This window comes from Magallana gigas, chromosome 1, assembly GCF_963853765.1.
Source record: "Magallana gigas chromosome 1, xbMagGiga1.1, whole genome shotgun sequence".
NCBI classification, from domain to species: domain Eukaryota; kingdom Metazoa; phylum Mollusca; class Bivalvia; order Ostreida; family Ostreidae; genus Magallana; species Magallana gigas.
The window spans coordinates 70,844,248-70,865,211 of NC_088853.1; the positions used below are offsets into that span (position 1 = coordinate 70,844,248).

The following is a 20,964-nucleotide window of genomic DNA, read 5'->3' on the forward strand; positions in this document are numbered from 1 at the left end:
AATGTATCCGCTCCACGTGCGACCGAAAATCTCGTGTCGCGTCAGCGCACATAGCCTAGAATATTGCCCCTGGGCTGCAGATCAGCAATTGATAAATAATTGAGTAACATTTGGAAGGATGTTTTCAATGCAGCGGTCAATTGTTAAACAATAAGTGTTTAAATATTCGATGTCAATCAACCTCACATTAAAGGTGCGATATCGTAATCTGAGAATGTGGCTAAAAAATTAACCTGTTGAACACGCTAAACTTCTATAGTTATGAACAGAATAAAATATATATTATCAGAGACTTAAATAACTTAAAAAGTTATTTATGTCTCTGGTTTTATAAGTTAACAGTTTTAAGTCAAATATTAAATAAAATTTGTTCTCAGGATTAGAAGTAATGATATACGACTACATTAAGCAATAAAGTCGGTCGATCGTCATTAAATCATCAGAGTACTGCAAGTGTCGACAGTTTCTTATTTCTTTGAAATAATTGTAGTAGTTCAATTGACTTGCAGACTATAATATAGCGACTTTTCTGCCTCCCAAAAATGTATGCATTTAATTGCGATAGATATTTGTTCTTGGGGATTTTACTTATTGTTATATGCACATTGATAAAAAAAATCATTGAAGTTGTGTAATATGAGGTTGTAATGCAGATTAAAACTCAGCTGAATATTTTATTTTTAATCTAGCTTGTCAAAATGGGAGATAGTTAACTTGTAGCTTGTTAACTCTGAAAAAGTCTAGAACAGAAGAAATAAAGTCTTTATAGCTTTCGCTACATCTTCTTATTTATGTGTACGCGTAAATAAAGCTATTTTAGATTTTTTTTACTGTATAAAAAAGTGTTGTTTTCCTAACCTTAAATTTAAATCTGTAGAAATTCAATATCTACATGTAACATCTCAATAGCTTTGATAGCTTATTACCGCTTGGAAATCATTTAGTGATTGTAATTGACAAATGCCCATGAAAAGACATTATTGGACCCCAAGGGTTTCTTATCCTTTCCGACGATGATGAGAAGAACTCAAATGTGCATACAAATCATATATTTACATGTATATTTATATGTGATATGATAGAAATAATTGAAAAATATAGGTCTTTTTGTGCCGCACAAAACGGGCGAAAACGATTTTTAAACCCCACGAAAAAAAATTGAGGGGGAGAGGGTTAAAAAAAAATCACCTTGTCCGTCCGTACGTCGTGTCCGGTCTATATCTTTCTGATGGAGAAACATTGGAAGTGTTCTTACTTCATACAAATAATACTCTTTAACTGACGAAGCTTCATGACCTAAACCCAAGGTCATTTGGACAAAGTAAAGGTCACTGGCAGGAAAAGTGCAAAATTTGATTCCGGTCCACTTTGGAATTTCTTACTTCACACAAAGATTGCTTATGACCTGAGGGTGTGTAATGATTTGTTCCTAAGTCATTTAAGGAGAAACATTGGGAGTTTCTATTTCATGTAAAGATTCCTGATGACCGATGATGTGTCATGAACTTGACCCAGGGTCAGTTGCGCAAGTTCAAAGTCATATTAAACATGTGTCATATCTTGTATTAATGGAAATGAGTAAAAGCTAGAGTTTGTCATAAAGGTTACTTGTGACCTGTAAATATACCCTGCCTTGTCTGACTCACTTATTAAAGAAAACGAACCATCCATTATTCTCTAATAGAGAAATACGTGAGTAATGACTTCTTTCTTAGCGGGGATATCATTTGTGAGCTTGCTAACAGTACCTTTTAGATGGTCCAGTGGGAGCAATGCCCCCTTTCTCTCAACCAAAATTTCCCTTAAGTTAACGCTTAGAAAATTGATTTTTGGGTCATTTCCCCCACCGCCACATCCACACTTTTATTATAATTAAATTAATTATATACATGTACATAAATGATGTACTTTTTAAAGTTATCCTAAACTTGAAGTAAGTTAAAGGAAGAACTTGCCTGGTATGAAAATAATACTTTGAAATTGAGTCTCGTTTTCGATTTCTTGAACTTACTATTATCATATTGATAATCCAGTATAATTAAAAACCATTTCCCTTCTCCTTACACTCGCCAGGTTCTGATAGACCTGTATCAATAACAGACTATACCCACTTGACCTCCACATTTGCATACAAATTAAATAAACACCTACTTAGCAAAGATATGCCTTTATCTGTTTAATGAGTAGTGCAATACGCAATCTAGAGGTTACATAGAAAACAGGTATGAATAAATTTTTTTTGTCTCCATTTGAAGAGTTCCAATCAATTTTCTAAAGCTCTAATTCGTAAGAAGAAATTGTCATGTAAAGATGACCTTTTATCAATACAGGGTCTGTCAGGCTCTGACAAGTGTCAGGAGAAGGAGGTATTTTAATGAGACTGATGGACAATCCTTTCGCGACACGAAGTTGCGACGGAAGACCTACTCGTTGCTTTGCAACGAGCTCGGCTCTAGTTTACTTTGAATTTGCAAAGTTTATAATGTTGAAAACCTAGTAGAAAATCTTGATTCAATCTATTGTTTTCAGGAAAATTGATGTCCATGTTTGCTTGTTATAGACAGCTGGATATTTTTAGTAACACAGTGCTTGAATTTCTTTCTCTCTCTCTGCTAGACGACCTTTGCTTTATAAGCCTCAGTGATCTTTGACCTTTGACCTATATGGTAGTATACTCTTCATGTATGTAGTTGTGGAACTCTTCGGTGTTAGAGATTTTGTTATTTTGTATGTTAGATTTCCTCGTTTTTTATAAGCTTTGATTTGCACTTGTACAATGTAAATTCAAATAATTAGGAACAATGTTACTTTTAAACATTCCATTTACTTTGAAAATGATTTTTAGGTCTATTTGATGAAAACTTCAGTAAATTAATGCTGTAAAGCAGTTTTATATTTCAAGGTTGTAATATGTATTAGGTCAAAGTTAGTTTAATAATTTTTGTTTTGAAAATCATATTCTAACATACCGTAGAAGCAGAAATATTCATTGAGGATTCAATTTCGATATTTTCGTTGGCAGTATCAATCAACGAAAGTTAATCCATGATGAATTTTTAACCCAAGTATTCATAAATACAGGGTTGATATGTGATACGCTTTAGAGAATACTATATGACAAAATTTAATGCCAACAAAAATTTACATGTATTTGGTTAAAAAACAAAATTTAGATCCTACAAAAGTATGTGCTTCTACAGTATTTCTGAATATTAACTGCAAAATCTCTAGTGAATTAATCGATTACATTTATATTGAAAAAAGATTTAAAATGATTCCCGAAAAGAGGGGACATATAACGAGCATGCAGAGCTTTAAAGACACATTATTATAATATCTACTCTATATGGTTTCTTTTCCTAAGACATTGTACTAGTGCATGCTACCTGCTTGTTTTAGTCGTGTTGTTCTAACTGTATCAGTCAAACCAATATCAAGTAATGATTTACCTTGCAGGTGTTCTTACAGGTAAAAGTCCGTTGTTTCCCCACCTGCTTTACTAGATATATTGGTTTGGCTGGAACAACTGTTGTTTGCTTTCATTGTTCGCTGGTGCTGGGTTTTCTCCATTGCTTGAATTCTTTAGTTTCCATCCGTGTTAGATTTGAGTTTTTATTAGTAAATTTGGGATTGATGTTTGATTCTATTTATGTGTATTGATATTATTTTGTGTGTTTTATAATTGAATAACATAAATTTATCATGTGTTATTTGTGTGAGTTAAATGAAGTTACTTTATAAGATTTAGAAGTCTATATTATGGAAAGGACAGGTGTGGGTTGTTTATTCATTAAATGTGTTGATATCAATAGATCAGTATTAAGAATTTTTTGAAAAAATGTCATTAACAAATGTTCAGTTTGAGAAAATTGAAGAATGACTTTACATCAGCAAATTATTGTAACAAAAACAAGTTACGGGTAGTCTGAAAAAAAATTCAGCGAAGTCTTTTTGAAAACGGCAAAGTATAAGCACAATTTTTCAAAGATTTAATTTTAGCTTGACAGTTTTTGACATTTGATAACCTAGCTGTGTCCACGTCCGGTATGTGATTGAAAATTTCATTTGTCGGAGTTGCAATAAAACCTTGATTATCAACTTGTAGAAAAAGCTAGCGGAACTTCAGGACCTGGTGGATAACAGCAAAGCCAGCTTCTTTGAGGCGCAGAGAGGTTAGTATATTACTGTCTAGAAAATACAATGTAATTGCAGAGAGGTTAGTATATTACTGTCTAGAAAATACAATGTAATTGCAGAGAGGTTAGTATATTACTGTCTAGAAAATACAATGTAATTGCAGAGAGGTTAGTATATTACTGTCTAGAAAATACAATGTAATTGCAGAGAGGTTAGTATATTACTGTCTAGAAAATACAATGTAATTGCAGAGAGGTTAGTATATTACTGTCTAGAAAATACAATGTAATCGCAGAGAGGTTTGTATATTACTGTTAAGAAAATACAATGTAATCACAGAGAGGTTAGTATATTACTGTTAAGAAAATACAATGTAATCACAGAGAGGTTTGTATATTCCTGTTAAGAAAATACAATGTAATCACAGAGAGGTTTGTAAATTACTGTTAAGAAAATACAATGTAATCGCAGTGAGGTTTGTATATTACTGTTAAGAAAATACAATGTAATCGCAGAGAGGTTTGTATATTACTGTTAAGAAAATACAATGTAATCGCAGAGAGGTTTGTATATTACTGTTAAGAAAATACAATGTAATCGCAGAGAGGTTTGTATATTACTGTTAAGAAAATACAATGTAATCGCAGAGAGGTTTGTATACTACTGTTTAGAAAATACAATGTAATCGCAGTGAGGTTGGTATAATATTACTGTTTAGAAAATACAATGTAATCGCACTGAGGTTGGTATAATATTACTGTTTAGAAAATACAATGTAATCGCAGAGAGGTTTGTATATAACTGTTTAGAAAATACAATGTAATCGCTGAGAGGTTTGTATATAACTGTTTAGAAAAAACAATGCAATCGCTGAGAGGTTTGTATATAACTGTTTAGAAAAAACAATGCAATCACAGAGAGGTTAGTATATTACTGTTAAGAAAATACAATGTAATCACAGAGAGGTTTGTATATAACTGTTTAGAAAAAACAATGCAATCGCAGAGAGATTAGTATAATATTACTGTTAAGAAAATACAATGTAATCACAGAGAGGTTTGTAACTGGTGTTACTATTTATAGACTGGCAGAAGCTACATGACCAGCAGGTGACAGCTCTCTCCAACGCTCACAAAGAGGAGATGGCGGAACTGAAGGCAGGGTTTGAAGAGGAGCTGAAGAAATACAAGGTAAAGAGATTATGCCATTGGTTTGTTGCTTGGCTTAATACAGAGCCAGAAATCATTGAGCAGTCTTACATAGGTTTACTGACTGTTCCACAACTGGCTCAGCTTTTTATGAAAATGAATATCATAAGTTCATAAAGGAAATTAATGCAAATCCTAAGGTACGAAAACCATGCAAGATCATGTTTCGAAACATTGACGTGTTACTGGACACATGTGCAATTATTAACTCAGATGGAGAGACGTTCTTCACAAAAGTGTGAAGGAGCCAATCAGAATAGGGCATGATCTATAAATAAGTTGGTTGAGGGTCAGTAAGTGTATGCCAGGCTGGCTGTAGTTTAGACCCTTTATGGGGAGAGCCGTAAATTATCCTGTTGTAGAAAATTATCAAACTGCTAACTAAGCTAGATAATGGGAGATTGAATCAGCTAATATGATTTTGTTTAGAAATCCAGGTACATGTACTAAGTTAATTAAAGGCATTGTTGAACCAGTTGTGATCCAATATAGGGTCATAATGAAGAGCCATGGCTATCTGGAAGTTTAAAAGAAACCATACAGATATGAAAAAAGCATTCTTTATCATCGCCTTAGTTAAACATATATGCAATGTAAAAAGTGATATGATTGTATTAATAGGATTTTTTCATCTGCCTAGTGGTCTTAAGGGGGCTGGATGGTCATTGCCATTTATTAGGCTATATTTTCCTCCTGAAATCGAAGAGCTCAGTACAAAGACGTATGAAAATGCTCAGATTTTAAAGCTGACTCATTTGGATTTTTACTTCACTAAATATTAGTTTATGGCAAAAAATACGATATGTCAAGGTTTAAGATAGATCTAATGGTTAGTTTGTTGACCATCCAGTCTCCTTAAGGTAGATCTGATAATTAGTTTGTTGACCATTCAGCCTCCTTGAAGAGACTAGAGAAGTTCATATAGAAAACACAAGGTAAAATCAATTCTTCCAAGGTGCAGTTTGTTTAATACCTTAATTGTAAAAAGGCAAGTTAAAGATCAGTGAAGGATTATATCACCTTACAGTCCTTATTGATTGAAAAGAAATAAGAAGAATACAACATTGATAAACATTGTTGTGTCTATATCAAGAATAAATGAAAGATTTACAAGTACAATGGCTAAAATCGTAGAATGTTAGTCTGATTTTTGAACAATGTGGATTTAAGGGTCATCCACACCTTTGGAAAAAGTCAGCATACCAGGAGCCAAGACTTCTATATTCCTGAAAAATATGGAGTTCTTACATTGAATTTTATTAATTTTTTGTTTTTTAAAAAGCAACAATTGAAAAAAGTTCAATTTTAAGGGAAAAATCAACTTATCAAATCAAACTGTTATTGTTGACATCAATTTTAGTGAGAACGTCTGTCTCAGAGATTTATAGCTTTTGAGGACAGTGATTATATCAATACAATAGCTAGGTTATAAAAGAAGTCACATACTGTGAAATCATTAAAATTCGTGGGGGCCAATTTTCGTGGATTGCTTAAATTTTAAAGGTTCGTGGGAATGTAATTTCGTGTATTACCTTATACCTACAAAAGGAAATATGACTTTATAGTCCTAATTTATTAATTTGTGGAGGATGTTAATTCCTGGATGAGAGGTACCCGTGTATTCCACGAAAATTGAGCCACCACGAAATCTAATGATTCCACAGTACTTCAAAAAAACATGTAATTTGATTGGTCAATGCAACAACAAAATCCACAAAAACTGTTATTCAACGAGTTTTATTATGACGTCACAAACGTCAAACGATGTTAACTGCAACGTCACAAGCGAAAATCAAAGTTCACGCTTGTGGCTGTTACTGTTGCTCTTCCATTAATATGAACTTACCCTTACGATAAGATAGAAATTTCAAGGTATAAAACACATTTGCAGACAAGGCATGAAGTTAAAATAATGTAAATATAAGCATTACTCAATTTGTATGCACACACCGCTGCAGTTTTGAGACTGTATACTTCAAAACAGTCATGATTCAATGCTGTATTGAAACCATGGCGTGGACAGTGTATGGAATTTATGACAATCAATGATAAAAGTACTCACAGACTCCAAATTTTCAAAAAAACTTGAATCTTTGAGGAAGTAGGTGTTTATTGTGTAACCTTGTTAAGTTTCCAGAGAGCATTGATCATCCATACCTTATTATGATGGATCCCAGAAAAAAAAATGAGTTGTTAAAACCACAAAGTATTGGTTCGGATTGCATCCTTTCTGGAAGGAACAAAAGACTTTCAGTGTTTGTTGAAATTCTCTTATGTGTGGTGAAAAGAATAAGAACGATTGTCCAGAAATGTTAAATAAATATTTGCCGGTGTAGTCCACTGTTCGTAGGTTTTTCAGTAATTGGGTTTAGAATAAGTGGATTGAGCTGGGGGCCTGTGTTTAATCAGGCAAGAAAAGTAACTAATGGTTTGTAATTAGCTTCAAACAAACGATGGACAATACTCAATGAGTTTTGTGGAGGAGTAATAAGGTTCCATTGGAAGCCTATGCTTTTACTAGTTGGAGTAATGCTCAATCCATTATTGTGAACTTGTAGAGGAGGTACAAATACAAATTTAAAAAAAATGTACTCATTATGATTTAGATATCGAAAAAGAAATCGAAAGATGGAGTGTTTAATTTTTTTTTTTTGATTCAGAATTGAAAAAGTGTTTTTCTCGATGAGATACTTTTAAGGAATAAGAATGGATGAAGTAACTTATAGATTTTGAATTCAAGGCTGAGAATACCAGAGTCTGTGTTGGATTATAAAATCCAGGATCTGTATCCTCCTCGGATTGTAAATGTGTTCCGTTGTTGGAATTTCAGTGATCTGGGTTTGAGTATGGTGCTGCCCGCTTTGATGGGAATGTTTCAATATAAGTCACAGTCACACAGCTTTTGACAACATAAGAATATTGTGAACTATATTTCAAAGTATTCAACAAAAAGTGAAAAATTTTGGATATTAAGGTGCCCAGTGGGAAGAAAAACTGTTATGATTTTAAAAAATAATTTTATTTTCATATGAAAGTAAAGTTGCATGAGTGTGCAATAATTTGAGACTGCATTTTAAAGAAAAAAGAAAACAACAAAAAATGTATCCTCAATTCTCTGATATTTAAAAGAGTAAATTAAAATTTAGTATCCCAGTGGGATGTTGATTAAAAAAGAAACATCTAGACCTGGTACTATGAATAATTGACCAGGGAAATTAGTTCAAATTATCAAGATGAAGCACAACGAATTGTTTCATGAATTTTTAAGTGAAAACTAGGATGTTCGATCGCTATTTCTCGGAAATGGAGAAATAAATGAAGTGAACTTAATCTTAGTGTAACTTATTTTTTTATTTGGGGCTGCTATGAATTACGAAGGCTTTCGTTTAAGAGGAAGAAAAATATTATTTGTGGAGGAAAAAAAATGTTTGTGAAGTTATTTAAATATGGAAATTACAAATATTCTATTGATTTAGTAATGATTTGTTGGACAAAAGTGTGATGTTTTTGAATGCATGATTACACCTCAAGAAAATAACTTTACATGAATAAAGGGAATGAAGCATCTTGACAGTGTGTATTTGGGAAATAAGGTATAAACACAAAACGAATAATATGCAAAATCTTTGATATATTTGGATCGAGGAATTACCAAAAAGGATGGTGATTGTTTCTTAGGTGACGTTACGAACACCAAATCTCTAAAACAAGAGAATCGGATGAGCAAAAAATCATATTTTGTGATATACTTAATTTTACGGACAATTATTACAAAAAGTAGTCAATTGGTGACTGTGTCTCAATTTAAAGGAAAATTAAGTGAGCTAAACCTCTTCTTAAAATCTTGAAAGTTTTTCATTTTGAAAAACTGAGAGAGAGAACTCACATTGTGCATAGTCAGATTGTGATAGTGCACGGCTTACAAATTAAAAAAAAAGAAAATTGTGAGAGCAAAATCACTTTGGGTTAAGTTCTGAGGATTTTTTATCATGAATCGGCCGGTGGACAACGCGAAGCAAGAGATTCCGGAGGAGACGGATTACGTCCATGTGATTGACCTGTCTAATGTACTGACGGTGGACCGGTTACATCCGGTGCAGACCACAGGGTCATTGTACCGCCCCGTGTTACCACTGTTACATAGGCACAGAAAACTGGTGAGTCTTCTTTTGTTTCTCTCTTGGTCTATCTGTCTCTCTGCCTCTCTGTTTCCTTTCTCTCTCCCCTCTGTCTCTGTCCCTCTATCTGTCTGTCTGTCTGTCTGTCCTGTTACATCCTGTACAGACCTCAGAGATCATTGTAGTGTGTTACCACTGCTTCATAGACACAGTAACTGGTGAGTCTCACTCTTTCTGTCTCCTCTGTCTCGCTCTCCTTGCCTCTCTGTCTCTTTCTCTCCATCTCTGTCTCTGTGCCCTATGTGTCTCTGTCTAGCAATCTTACACTTGTCTCTCTTTCATTCTCTCCCATACCTCTTTCTGTCCCTCTGTCTTCTTTGCTCTCTCATTCTCTTTCATTCTAACTCTCCCTCTTTCTCTCCCTCTCTCTTTCTGTCTGTCTGTCTGTCTGTCTCTCTTTCACTCTCTCTCTGTCTCTGTCTAATCCTCTGTCTTTCACTTTTTCTTGCTCTCTTTTTGATATACCCAGTAAAAACTGGGGGATTTGTGTATCGTTTCATTCTTGTTAGTCCTCTTGAGCTCTCTCTCCATCTCTTTATCCATCTGTCTCTCTTTCTCTCTTTCTGGCTTTTTCCTTTTTCTCTTTAACTTTTTCAATGAAATGTTCTCTCAGACTGACTTATTTATCTATCTCTTCCTTGCTATGATCTTGTGATTGCTCTCTGGCTCTTTCCTTGGCCCATTTTCTCTCCCTGGGAATTCTGTACCTTGCTCTCTTGTCTCTGTTTCTCTCTCATTTCTAATATATCTCCCTTCTTTATCTCTGACTGGCTTTGTCTCTTTTATTTTGCTGTCTTTTCTCTCCTCTCTCTCTCTCTCTCAGACATATTTCTTGTGCTTCTTCTATTCATGTTTCTCTCTCTCTCTCTCTGTCTCTCTCTCTGTCTCTCTGTGTGTGTGTCTCTCTCTCTTTGTCTCTCTCTCTCTCTGTGTCTCTCTCTCTCTCTGTGTCTCTCTCTCTTTCTGTGTCTCTGTCTCTCTCTCTCTCTATGTATGTCTCTGTCTCTCTCTCTCTCTCTCTCTGTCTCTCTCTTTCTCTCGCTCTCTGTCTCTCTCTCTCTCTGTCTCTGTCTCTCTCTGTGTCTCTATCTCTCTCTGTCTGTCTCTGTCTCTCTCTGTCTGTCTCTGTCTCTCTCTCTCTCTCTCTCTCTTTCTCTCTCTCTCTCTGTATTCTTTGCTCATTCTGTCTTCATGAGTCTTCATATAATCCTTATTTTCTTTTCTTTATGCATTTTTTTTTCATCTTTTTAAATATCCCTTTCTGTGCTTCATTACAGTTTAAAAACTAATGTTCTTTTTTTCTTTTCTCCTTTTATTTTTTTGTCTATTGTCTGTTTCTCTTCTCAATCAAATCAAATTTTTTGCCCAGGAGTCTTTCGTTTTAGATCTTTTTCTGATATATTCCTTCTCTCTAGGACGACTGTTGTTCTCTTCATCTCTTAATGATGTTATCAACAGAACTACAAGTTCATATATTACACTTTCAAAGCATTAGAAGAACATTTGATACATGAGCTTGATTTAGATTTAATTAGATTTAATTAGCAGATTAAAGGACAGGAACTCAGTTGAAATCAATCCATTTCTTTGAAGGAGTTGTCCCCCTTTCATGTCTCAAGGAACTGGTGTTACAACAGCCATTAATCAAATAATGCCCAATAATCGGCATCGATTGCAAATCGTCCGATTTTCCCTCCACAAAAGGCGTCCTTTGTGCAGAACATTTCATAATCCTATCCAACATATTGAAGTGTTGGCGATAATAATTTGTGATCAATAGGTTTAAATGGCACTGCTGGATCTGGAGTATAGTATTTCTGTAGGTCGACTGTACACGGTTAACTGCTTTTCCTCTTGTATGAAGACCGTCGGCAATTTGGTGCTGATCAAAACCCCAGGCTCAGTATTGACTTCTTGAAACCTTTGTTGATTTCTGTGGCTTGGAACGTGGATATGTTCTTATCGCTACTATGTCCTTTTTCTTAAATGAAATTAAGAGGGTTTGATGGTCGTGGCCATTTTTAGACTGTATAATGATCTCCTTTTAATAAAGAGCTTTGTATAGAAAGATTTAAAAAAAAAAAACCCAGAAATTTGAAAGCTAAAATTTAAAGAATTTTTCTTTATTTACTAAATGCTATAAATTCCGTATATTACGCTGCCAAGTACTTATTTCTGCGATCCCAACGTTTTCTATCAAATCATGAGAATAAAATTGCAAACGTTGAACATTTATCCATATTTCTTGTTGTTCTCAACTCTTAGAAAACAAAAATAAAAGGACTAAGTGCAGTTTTATGCAATTTTTGCCCCCCAAAATCAAAGTTTTAGAAAGAGCTTTAAAATAAGGTGAAAGATAGTTAAAATCATATTGGAAATAAAGGTGTAAAAGGTTATCACCACAGTGACGTCATAATGTAGAAATGACGTCATGAATATTGCATTATTTTGATAAATTGATGTTTTGTAGCTAAATATGGGTGTTTTCCGATGGTTTTTCGACTGGGAAACATCGAGCGCAGGCTTGCTCAAGTACCATATTTTAGTATAATGTGTATAACTATCTGAAGAAAAACATATGTTAAAATCGCACTTGAGCAGACCTGCGCTCTATACTTCCGAATGCAAAATATAGAGCAAAAATGAGAATATTTTCATTTGTTTGCAAATTTGCGGGAATTGGGCCATTTAGGTGACGTCATAGATACACAGCGAATGAGCAATGATGACTAAAATCATTATTAAAGTTATAGACATCCTCTATACAATAATTTGTGAAGATTTTATTTTTATACGATACTATTTAAAAATTGGTTGAAATCGGGGGCAGATATTTGACCATACCGCACATAGTCCTTTGCGAGGGGTGCTTCTTGTGATTTTACACAGATATAAATTCCTCACCTTAACAAGGAATTTACAGTTATAGTTTATATAGCTTATTAATAACAAATCATAACTAGAAATATGTTAGATAGATGGGTAATTATCTGACCCCACTCTCGCCTCCTTAATATAGAATACCTGTAATTAATAAGTAATGAAGGTCGTGTAATTTTAGACATCTGTTTGCAGTCATAGTTTAGTTTTTATTGACTTAAAACGTTTGTTGATTTGGTAACCATACAGATGTGTCGTCATGTTGTTTTGATGTTAACGTAAGGTCAAAACTCTCATAGTAGCAAACACGCATTGGTTATTGTTCAAAAGTGTGGTTTTAAGTTTTATTATACTGTTGGGAATTATAACCTTATCTAAAAGACTTAAATCAATACATCCTTTGTAGTTCACCAGCTGCAATAAAAAAAATCGTTATTTATTTAGATTAACGTTGGTAAATTGCTCTCACTAAAGCTTCTGAATCATTATTCTAATCAATTAAAAATTTGTTTGTTTACAAGGGTTTACTTTTCATATCATTGTGGTATTAATTAAGCTGGTGAATAATCATTAAGCCAGTAAAATACATCGGATCATCTTAGAGCCAAAGTATTGCGATGAAGGAGTGATAAAGGTTTGGTGTGGATTTGGTGGTACAGTAAAACTCAGTTATAGCAAAGTCCTAGGGTCCAGTGGAATTACGTCGTTATATCCGTAATTCATTATATCCGTATAATTAATGAATTCGTAATAATGTCTATAGCGAATTCACTATGTTTTCTTTCACCAAACTATAAATTTCGCTAATGGAGGCTTAAAATAAAAATTCATTACTTTGATACCTTTAATAATTGGATTGTGAATTGAAAAAATGATATTAAAAAAATTCATTCAATTATACAAGTCATTATACTTGTACATGCATTTGTGAATGATTATTTAGAGTCCTTAAATTGAATGCTTCAGTATGCATGTACATGTACTGATTAAAATTAGTCATGTTTGTTTGGAGTTGCTATATATACTACACACTGTCAGAAAAAAATAATGTGAAATTTATTAAAGTTTTGAGTATATTCGATGACACTGAGAGAGTATAGGTGAAATTCACTGCTAGCGATTGAGCAATGGAGAAAATTACTTTAAGATCCCCAGGTTCTCAGAAAAATTATCTATTTGAACATTTGATTTTGAGTGCTGTGGAATGGCTGAGAGCAAACAATGCCTATGATAAGAGCCCGACAGGTGTAAAGGATTTCTTTTTATATGTATATACTTATAATGAACAGAGGTTTTGAGAGACCGTCAGTTTCCAAGGCTGTCGGATCGTGGGGGAGCGGAATCTTTGGAGATATACAGATATGCGACTTGTTAAAATCAATAGGCCATGTAGGTTTATATGTACATTTCTAAAGCACCAGGTATCTGTTTTTGTGGTCTCTAATAATCCAATAACCAACACATGAATCATCAACTTACCCCCCCTCTCTCTCTCTCTCTCTCTCTCTCTCTCTCTCTCTCTCTGTGTGCACTTAATCAATCTCTCTCTCTCTCTCTCTCTCTCTCTCTCTCTCTGTATTGTGGTTATGACTTATATTCACTATATCTTGTAAATTAACAGGGCCTCAGGATGAATCGTACACTGATCTCTCTCTCTCTCTCTCTCTCTCTCTCTCTCTCTCTCTCTCTCTCTCTCTCTCTGTGCACTTAATATCTCTCTCTCTCTCTCTGTACTTAATCTCTCTCTCTCTCTCTCTCTCTCTCAAAAAATAAATAAATACTGAATGTGAAATAAAAAAAAAACCCTTAAATATCTGTACTCCCATTTTGAATAATCAGAATCAGAAGAAATAAAATGGATAAATTTAAACATATAGCATTGTTTTACTTCGAATAATAAGTCTTCGCTTTGACAGAGATGGTTCATGGATATTGGATAAAATCCTTTTTGTGTTATAAACGACCAATTTGTCTGAACGTGCGACTCTTAATGTATTTAGTGTACCTTTACATTAGTTGGTGTGATGCAGAATGAAGAGGTTTAAATATCATTTGATTTATATCTGTTAATTGAATACTTGGGTTGGTCTGAATTTGAGTGAATAATCCGTGCAATTTAAAGTTTTGCAAAGAGTAATAAAAAGTTTTGCATATACAGTGTATTAAAATACAAAATGAAAAGAATATAAGTTAAGGATGGTTCAAATTTATTTTATGGACTTGTATATCTGTTATCAGAAATTAAAAAAAATAAACGAAAAAGGGAAATTCTGAATTCCAAAAGGAGATCAAATTTATTTCAATTGTTAAATCTCATTTGAAATCGTCTGTTATTGCTTCATTGAAAGCTTGAATCAACATTAGATGAAAAGCCTGTATTCAATAATAATGATTGAAATCAAATGAACACCGACTGACAGAGAAAATATAGAATCCTTGTGCACATACATGTATTGTTTGGAAGCTTTCTGATAACATACCCCCCCTCTCTCTCTCTCTCTCTCTCTCTCTCTCTCTCTCTCTCCATAATATGTACTTTCTGTTTGTTTCTCTTTCTATCTCTCTCTTTCAGTTTTCTGATCAACATGTACTTTTTAGCTCACCTGAGCTGAAAGCTCAAGTGAGCTATTCTGATCACATTTTGTCCGTCGTCCGTCTGTCCGTCTGTCCGTCTGTCTGTCCGTCTGTCTGTCCGTCTGTAAACTTTTTACATTTTGAACTTCTTCTCTAAAACCGCTCATCCAATTTCAACCAAATTTGGCACAAAGCATCCTTATGTGAGGGCGAATATAAATTGCAAAAATAAAAGTCCGATCTGTATTCAAAGCGGAGAAAACCTTGAAACTGTAGAAAAAGGGGGGTGCATTTTTAAAAATCTTCTTCTCAAGAACTACTGATTCCAATTCAACGTAGTTTAGCATAAATTATCCTTATGGGAAGGAAAATATAAATTGCAAAAATTAAGTGCTAATTCTGTGTCAAATTTGAGTTATTACGAAAATAATAATAAAGGAAATGGGTGTTTCAATCAGTTTTATAGCTTCGGGCTCGGCATCCGGTAATCCGGCATCCGGTAAAATGGGTAGGCAAGACTTGGTCTGGGCAAAACAAAGATTGGCAGATATTAATCTGCCAATCTCATTAAAATATCAGGATATTTGATGGACTAGTATATTTGTATTCGCTGTAAATATTGCTGCAAAATAATGCGTATTTGGAATTGACGATTGTCGATCTGCCTTGGCTTTTATTTTGCCACGGCCCGGGTTTGCATACCCATTTTACCTAGACTCGTATTCCATACATCTAAAACGAGGTTCTTTGTTTAAAGCAGCCATGACATTATAAGAAAAAGGGTCGATCTGACTATGATGAATTTGCTTGTTGTGCAACAGTTCGCGTATGAAGGGAAATTTTTGAAACATGCAAAATATATCGTTGCCGATTTTGTGAAGTAAATTGAGGCTAAATATTTCAATGCGTTGACAGTTTTCACACATGACGTTGGTGTTAGCTTGTTCCGATTTTCGTTTCGTTTTCATTATTTCTGCTTGTAACCTGGGAACAATCGTCTGTATTATTTCGTGATTTTTACGTATCAAATCAAACAGAGACTTTGGTAAATCAAACAGTTAACTATTTACCTGCGCAAATTAAGCAAAATCTGATGTATTAAAAAATAATGAAATACAATTCATTCTACCGGTAATTCGATCGGCATTATCTTTTGCGTAATGGTAGATTAATGCAATAGGTTTTGTTGCGATGCTCGGCATTTTCTCGAGTTTATTCAATTTAAATAAAGTTTGACATTGCTGACGGAAATATGTAGGTATATACATGTATCTATATGATTCATTTCGAAAAAATAAATTGTGTTCTTTATTTGTTATAGTGAATGTTTCTTGTGTTTAATTGTTTTCAATTTCTAATAACTAACCATATTTGAGTGTTAAGCTTCAAATTATAAGCAAGATACAGAGATTTGCTCACAATTCTATGTTTGTACACAGATCTTAAAAACTAAAGATTAAAAAAGTAAAAAATTTGTCAATATTTATTGAGAAAATTTTCAAAGTCTGTTCGTTCAGAAACCAACTTTAACATCTTATTGTATTGTAAACTTAACATTTTTTCGTCATTATTACTCCTACTGTACATGTGATCCTTCACTGTGTTTGTGTACATTTGTATAAACTGATTTTGAACCTCAAATACCAGTGAACTGGTATTGAGTGAATAAAAGAATATAAAATCTTAGGCCATTCTTTTTTTCCATTTTAAATGCTGAATAGGAAATACCAAGTTAAAAATCATAAGCTGAATGTAATAAACTCATGTGAACAAAATATGAATCAAACCTAGGCGAACTGTGAGCTCTGTATCTTGCTTATAATTCTACAATTGACGCTGAAATTTTGGTTGAACATTAGAAAATCTCTATGAATTAGAGTATGTTAAATACTTGTACAAACAAAATAAAATAATGATACTGTGAAATCATTAGATTTCGTGGTGGCTCATTTTTCGTGGAATTCTTGGGTACCTCTCATCCACGAAATAACATCCTTCACGAATTGATGAATTAGGGTAATAAAGTCATATTCCCTTTTGTAGATATATATGAAAACACGAAATTACGTCCCCACGAATCTGTAAAATTTAAGTCATCCACGAAAATTGGCCCCCACGAAATTTAATGATTCCACAGTATTCTGTATATATCTACTCTCCCTCTCTTTATACAATAAATAATGTGAAATCTACATCAATTTTGATAGTTTTTCAGACACGAGTAAATAAAAACGACATCTTTAAAACAGTTTCCATATTTCTGACACATTTCTGTTGCGGGGATAAAGTAATTATCGCTATTCCTAAGAATATCACAGCGGAAAATTATCCTGGTTTGTACGCGAAGTAAATAACAGTCATTTAATTGTAATGGAGAACACTAAAATTTTTGAATGTTTTTAATTTGAGAAATTGAGCACATTGAGGTACAATTTTCTTCTTCACATCTATACATGTAGGGTTTTTAAAATAAAAAACAATAACTATTATTTTTTTTTAAAACAATAACTAGTAAGTAGTGAGTAGTTGATGAAAAAAATGTAACTATATGCACTCATATATTTTGATCGCTTTACAAAGTGGGGGGGGGGGGGCAGAACGAAAATATAGGGATTTGGAAGTTAACAACTTAACAGTATACCTCTACCAAATGTTTAGTTTTATATCTTGCGTAGAATTTTCTTATTCTGGTAAAAAATAGTATTTCATGAAGGTACAATGTCAAAGATTACATGTATACAAAAAAAGTGTAAAATTCGAATACTTTACAATATTTATTTTTTGTTTTTCTACCGAGGGACCATATGGCACAATATCTTTTGAACGCCCATTGTTGCTCAGGTGAGCGATGTGGCCCCATGGGCCTCTTGTTCTCTTTGTCTCTCTATCACTATATTGATAATCATTGATAATCATTAAATTTCTACATTTCACAAAATTTATGGATTAAACAAGATATCAATTTTTGGCAAACAAGATGTGAAAGAAATACCATCAATTTATAAGTGACAATTGAAAAATATATAGATTTTATTTATTTTTTGGATATAGTTAGTAAATTGATTAAGACAAAAATCTGCTATATATAAGACTGATTAAGGCAGTTCATCTATTATAAGACTTTTATACATCTGAGTGCCACATACACCATGTGAAAATATTTGGGTTCTCCATAGGTTTTATGTCGGGTTGTGTACATATAAGGGTTGATATATCAGTAAATGTTGACGCAGCCCATACACCCTATACACACACGTACTACAGATTCTGTGTTTACCCAGTGTTGGGGTTTTGTCGAGGAGATTATGACGAACACTGGCTCAGCCTCTACAGTATCGCAATGCAAACTCTCTGTACACTTTTCTCTGTTTGCGAAAGAAATTTCGACAATGTTCTTTACAATTTCGATACCGCAACCATCATTGCAGAATTTTAATGTTTGATTGATTATGTTTATGTAACTCCAGTGTACAGATTTACGAGGTACGAGGCCCTAAATGTTTATCCTTCTAATTGAGATATTGACAGACTTGTCATTTTCATCAAATTTACTGCACAACTTTAGATTCCAGTGATGTCTAGAGCATGTCAGTAAAACAAAAATGGCAGCTATGGATTTTCTCCGAAATTAACCAGAGTCATAGCTCCCCAGTCAAGGCATATAATGCAGTAAAAATTTTTTTATTGCACGCTGGATTTTTAACATTATTGCCGAGCAAGATTAAATTGCAGCATTTCTTTTTTTAATCAAATTCTAGATAAACTAATATAAGATGAACTATATAGTGAGATGCCATAACAATGAAGTTTTGTATACTTTGACATGTGTCCTTATAATTTTCTTAGAGAAATTTTCTCAAGGCTTCCAAGAGCCTTGTTATCGTGAATATTTCTCCCTGCAAACCGGTCCTTGTCATATGATAAAACCCACACAGGTTTGGATAAGGCTGGGTCTTGAATATTAGTTAAGTTTTTAGAAGTAAATAAAGAAATGAGGTCTCCGCAAATAAAATAAGTTGTTTTATGGTGTGGTCTTTGGCCAAAAGGCAACTCTCAGAGTTAATCTTCAATATAAAATATTTTACATTGTTTTGCTTGTTGACATTTTGAACTTGTCAGATCATTGTTGTCTGAACTGATGCTTAATTTTTACCTAGAAGTCGTGGTAATTATCCTATATTTTCAAAATTGTTCTGTTTTATGAGATAAATTGTTGCAAAGGGTTTTAATTTAGTTGTCAAGGAACTCCGACAATTTAATTCTGCACTTCTTTTGATTTTTAGATAGAATCCACACATTGAATTAATTCCTTGGATGTGTCGACAGACAATATACCATTTGGTTATTTATAGATAACTTCCCCTCATCAATAAGTCAACTCCAGTTAGCATTTTCATGACTTTGATTTCATTATATTAAGTAAATGCTAAATAGAAGTTACATGCCGCAAAAACAGCAGGCAAGCACTTTTAGCTGATTGTGTACTATGAATATGGGTGTAGTTTTTTATGTGGCCTTCTAAACAAGTTAAACGGAGATTGATCCAAAAGGCGTGAAAATCGTTGAGCTCCATGGATTTAAGCGTCAGTTCTCCAATCACCGTTATGTAACATAATTGTACTTTTCGGTGTTGATCCTGATTTTATTACATGAACAAGGGCAATGTATTTATATATTTGGGTATAAATCTCGCTATTTAAAACACTTACAACTATAGCAAAGGGGTTTGTGTTGGGAAAGTGTTAGGGTTTTAACAGAACCAAATTAGCTGTTAAATTTCTATACATAGTGTTTGAACGACGGATTTACATAAATGATTGTACTGCAGATTTGCTGGAGTTCAAACAACACGTTGTTTCTGTGTTCCTATCAGGGTTGGTATTAGACGTCTAGAAAAGGGCTTTGTTATGTTAAGGAATTCACAATGTGCAACAAAAATATAACATGGATCCACTGATTAAATACCAATTTACTCTGTTCAAACGTGTTTGTCCAACATCAACCAATATCTTTCTGAAGAAATTCTAGTTCTAACCATTGGGAAATGGAAAATTAGAATCAACATTTCTTGTAGAAGAGTCTCTGTAGAGGCCCAGAGTACATAATTCTTCTTTGAAAGCTTTCTGTGTTATAATATTGAAGTTCAATATTTATTCTGCCGAGGAGCTGGAAATTGAATTTACCTGTAGTGTGTTTTTGCAAACGAAGGATTGGATTGTAATAACTTATTTACACAAAACATGGGTCTTTTAGAAAATTGACAATATTCAGATTTAATAATGTGATATATTAAAATCAAAACCTGCATGGGAGAAAAATTAATAAGGGATAAAAAAGATAGTTTGGAGACAGATTTTACATGAAATCTTAGCAACTCATAGTAAATAACCCTTGATCAAAGGATTTAAGGGAAAAAAGATACAAATCTAAGAAGAGAAAATTGAGTGTACTGCACATGTTTGGAACCAGGAGGGGGGCAGAAGAAAGCCTTTAAAACCCTGATTTAACTGTTTTTCAATGAACTTATTGAATTTGAATTGAACATATTGAAAACTGATACAAAATTTAAATCCCTCTTGGAGAGATATATTGTCCTGGCATTGCTGTACTGTTAAAAGAAGTCAGTGTTAGAAGTTTGTCGTCGTCAGGAAAAAAAAAGAATATAGGAGTCGTAGGGTTTATTGATCAGTGGCGCTCTTTTTACGAGAGATTTTTATATTTCTTGTCGGTGGATTAACACGAGGCTTGGCGGAGATTATCAGTCCTACATTAGCCGGGAATGACGCGCCGCACTTGACTCCATTGTTTTCTCCTTTTATCTTGATCTCGCTTTCATTTTCAAATTGACAACAATTGGAAGATAAAAGAGAGAGGAGGGAGCTAGGAGTTTGTGATCTGTGGTGAACCGTTTTCTTTGCACACCTCTAGCACACCTCTAGCCAGTGATCAGATGTGATATAATGGCTTGTCGGTGATGTAAGTTAAAC

The 20,964-nt window shown here is 33.6% G+C and overlaps 1 protein-coding gene across 28 annotated transcripts in view; it reads left to right on the forward strand.

Moving 5' to 3' along the window:
- Window positions 1–20,964, forward strand: part of LOC105327066 (putative uncharacterized protein MYH16) — a 113,224-nt gene that overhangs the window by 16,588 nt on the left and 75,672 nt on the right. For 21 of the 28 annotated variants that reach the window (XM_066073500.1, XM_066073552.1, XM_066072986.1 and 18 more), the window contains 2 exons: window positions 4,106–4,172; window positions 5,221–5,327. In XM_066073500.1, coding sequence (XP_065929572.1) covers window positions 4,106–4,172; window positions 5,221–5,327 — 174 coding nt within the window. Of the gene's footprint in view, window positions 1–2,648; window positions 2,667–4,105; window positions 4,173–5,220; window positions 5,328–9,283; window positions 9,503–19,888; window positions 20,954–20,964 lie in introns of those variants that run through there. The other 7 variants (XM_066073722.1, XM_066073839.1, XM_066073611.1 and 4 more) reach the window with 6 other exon arrangements.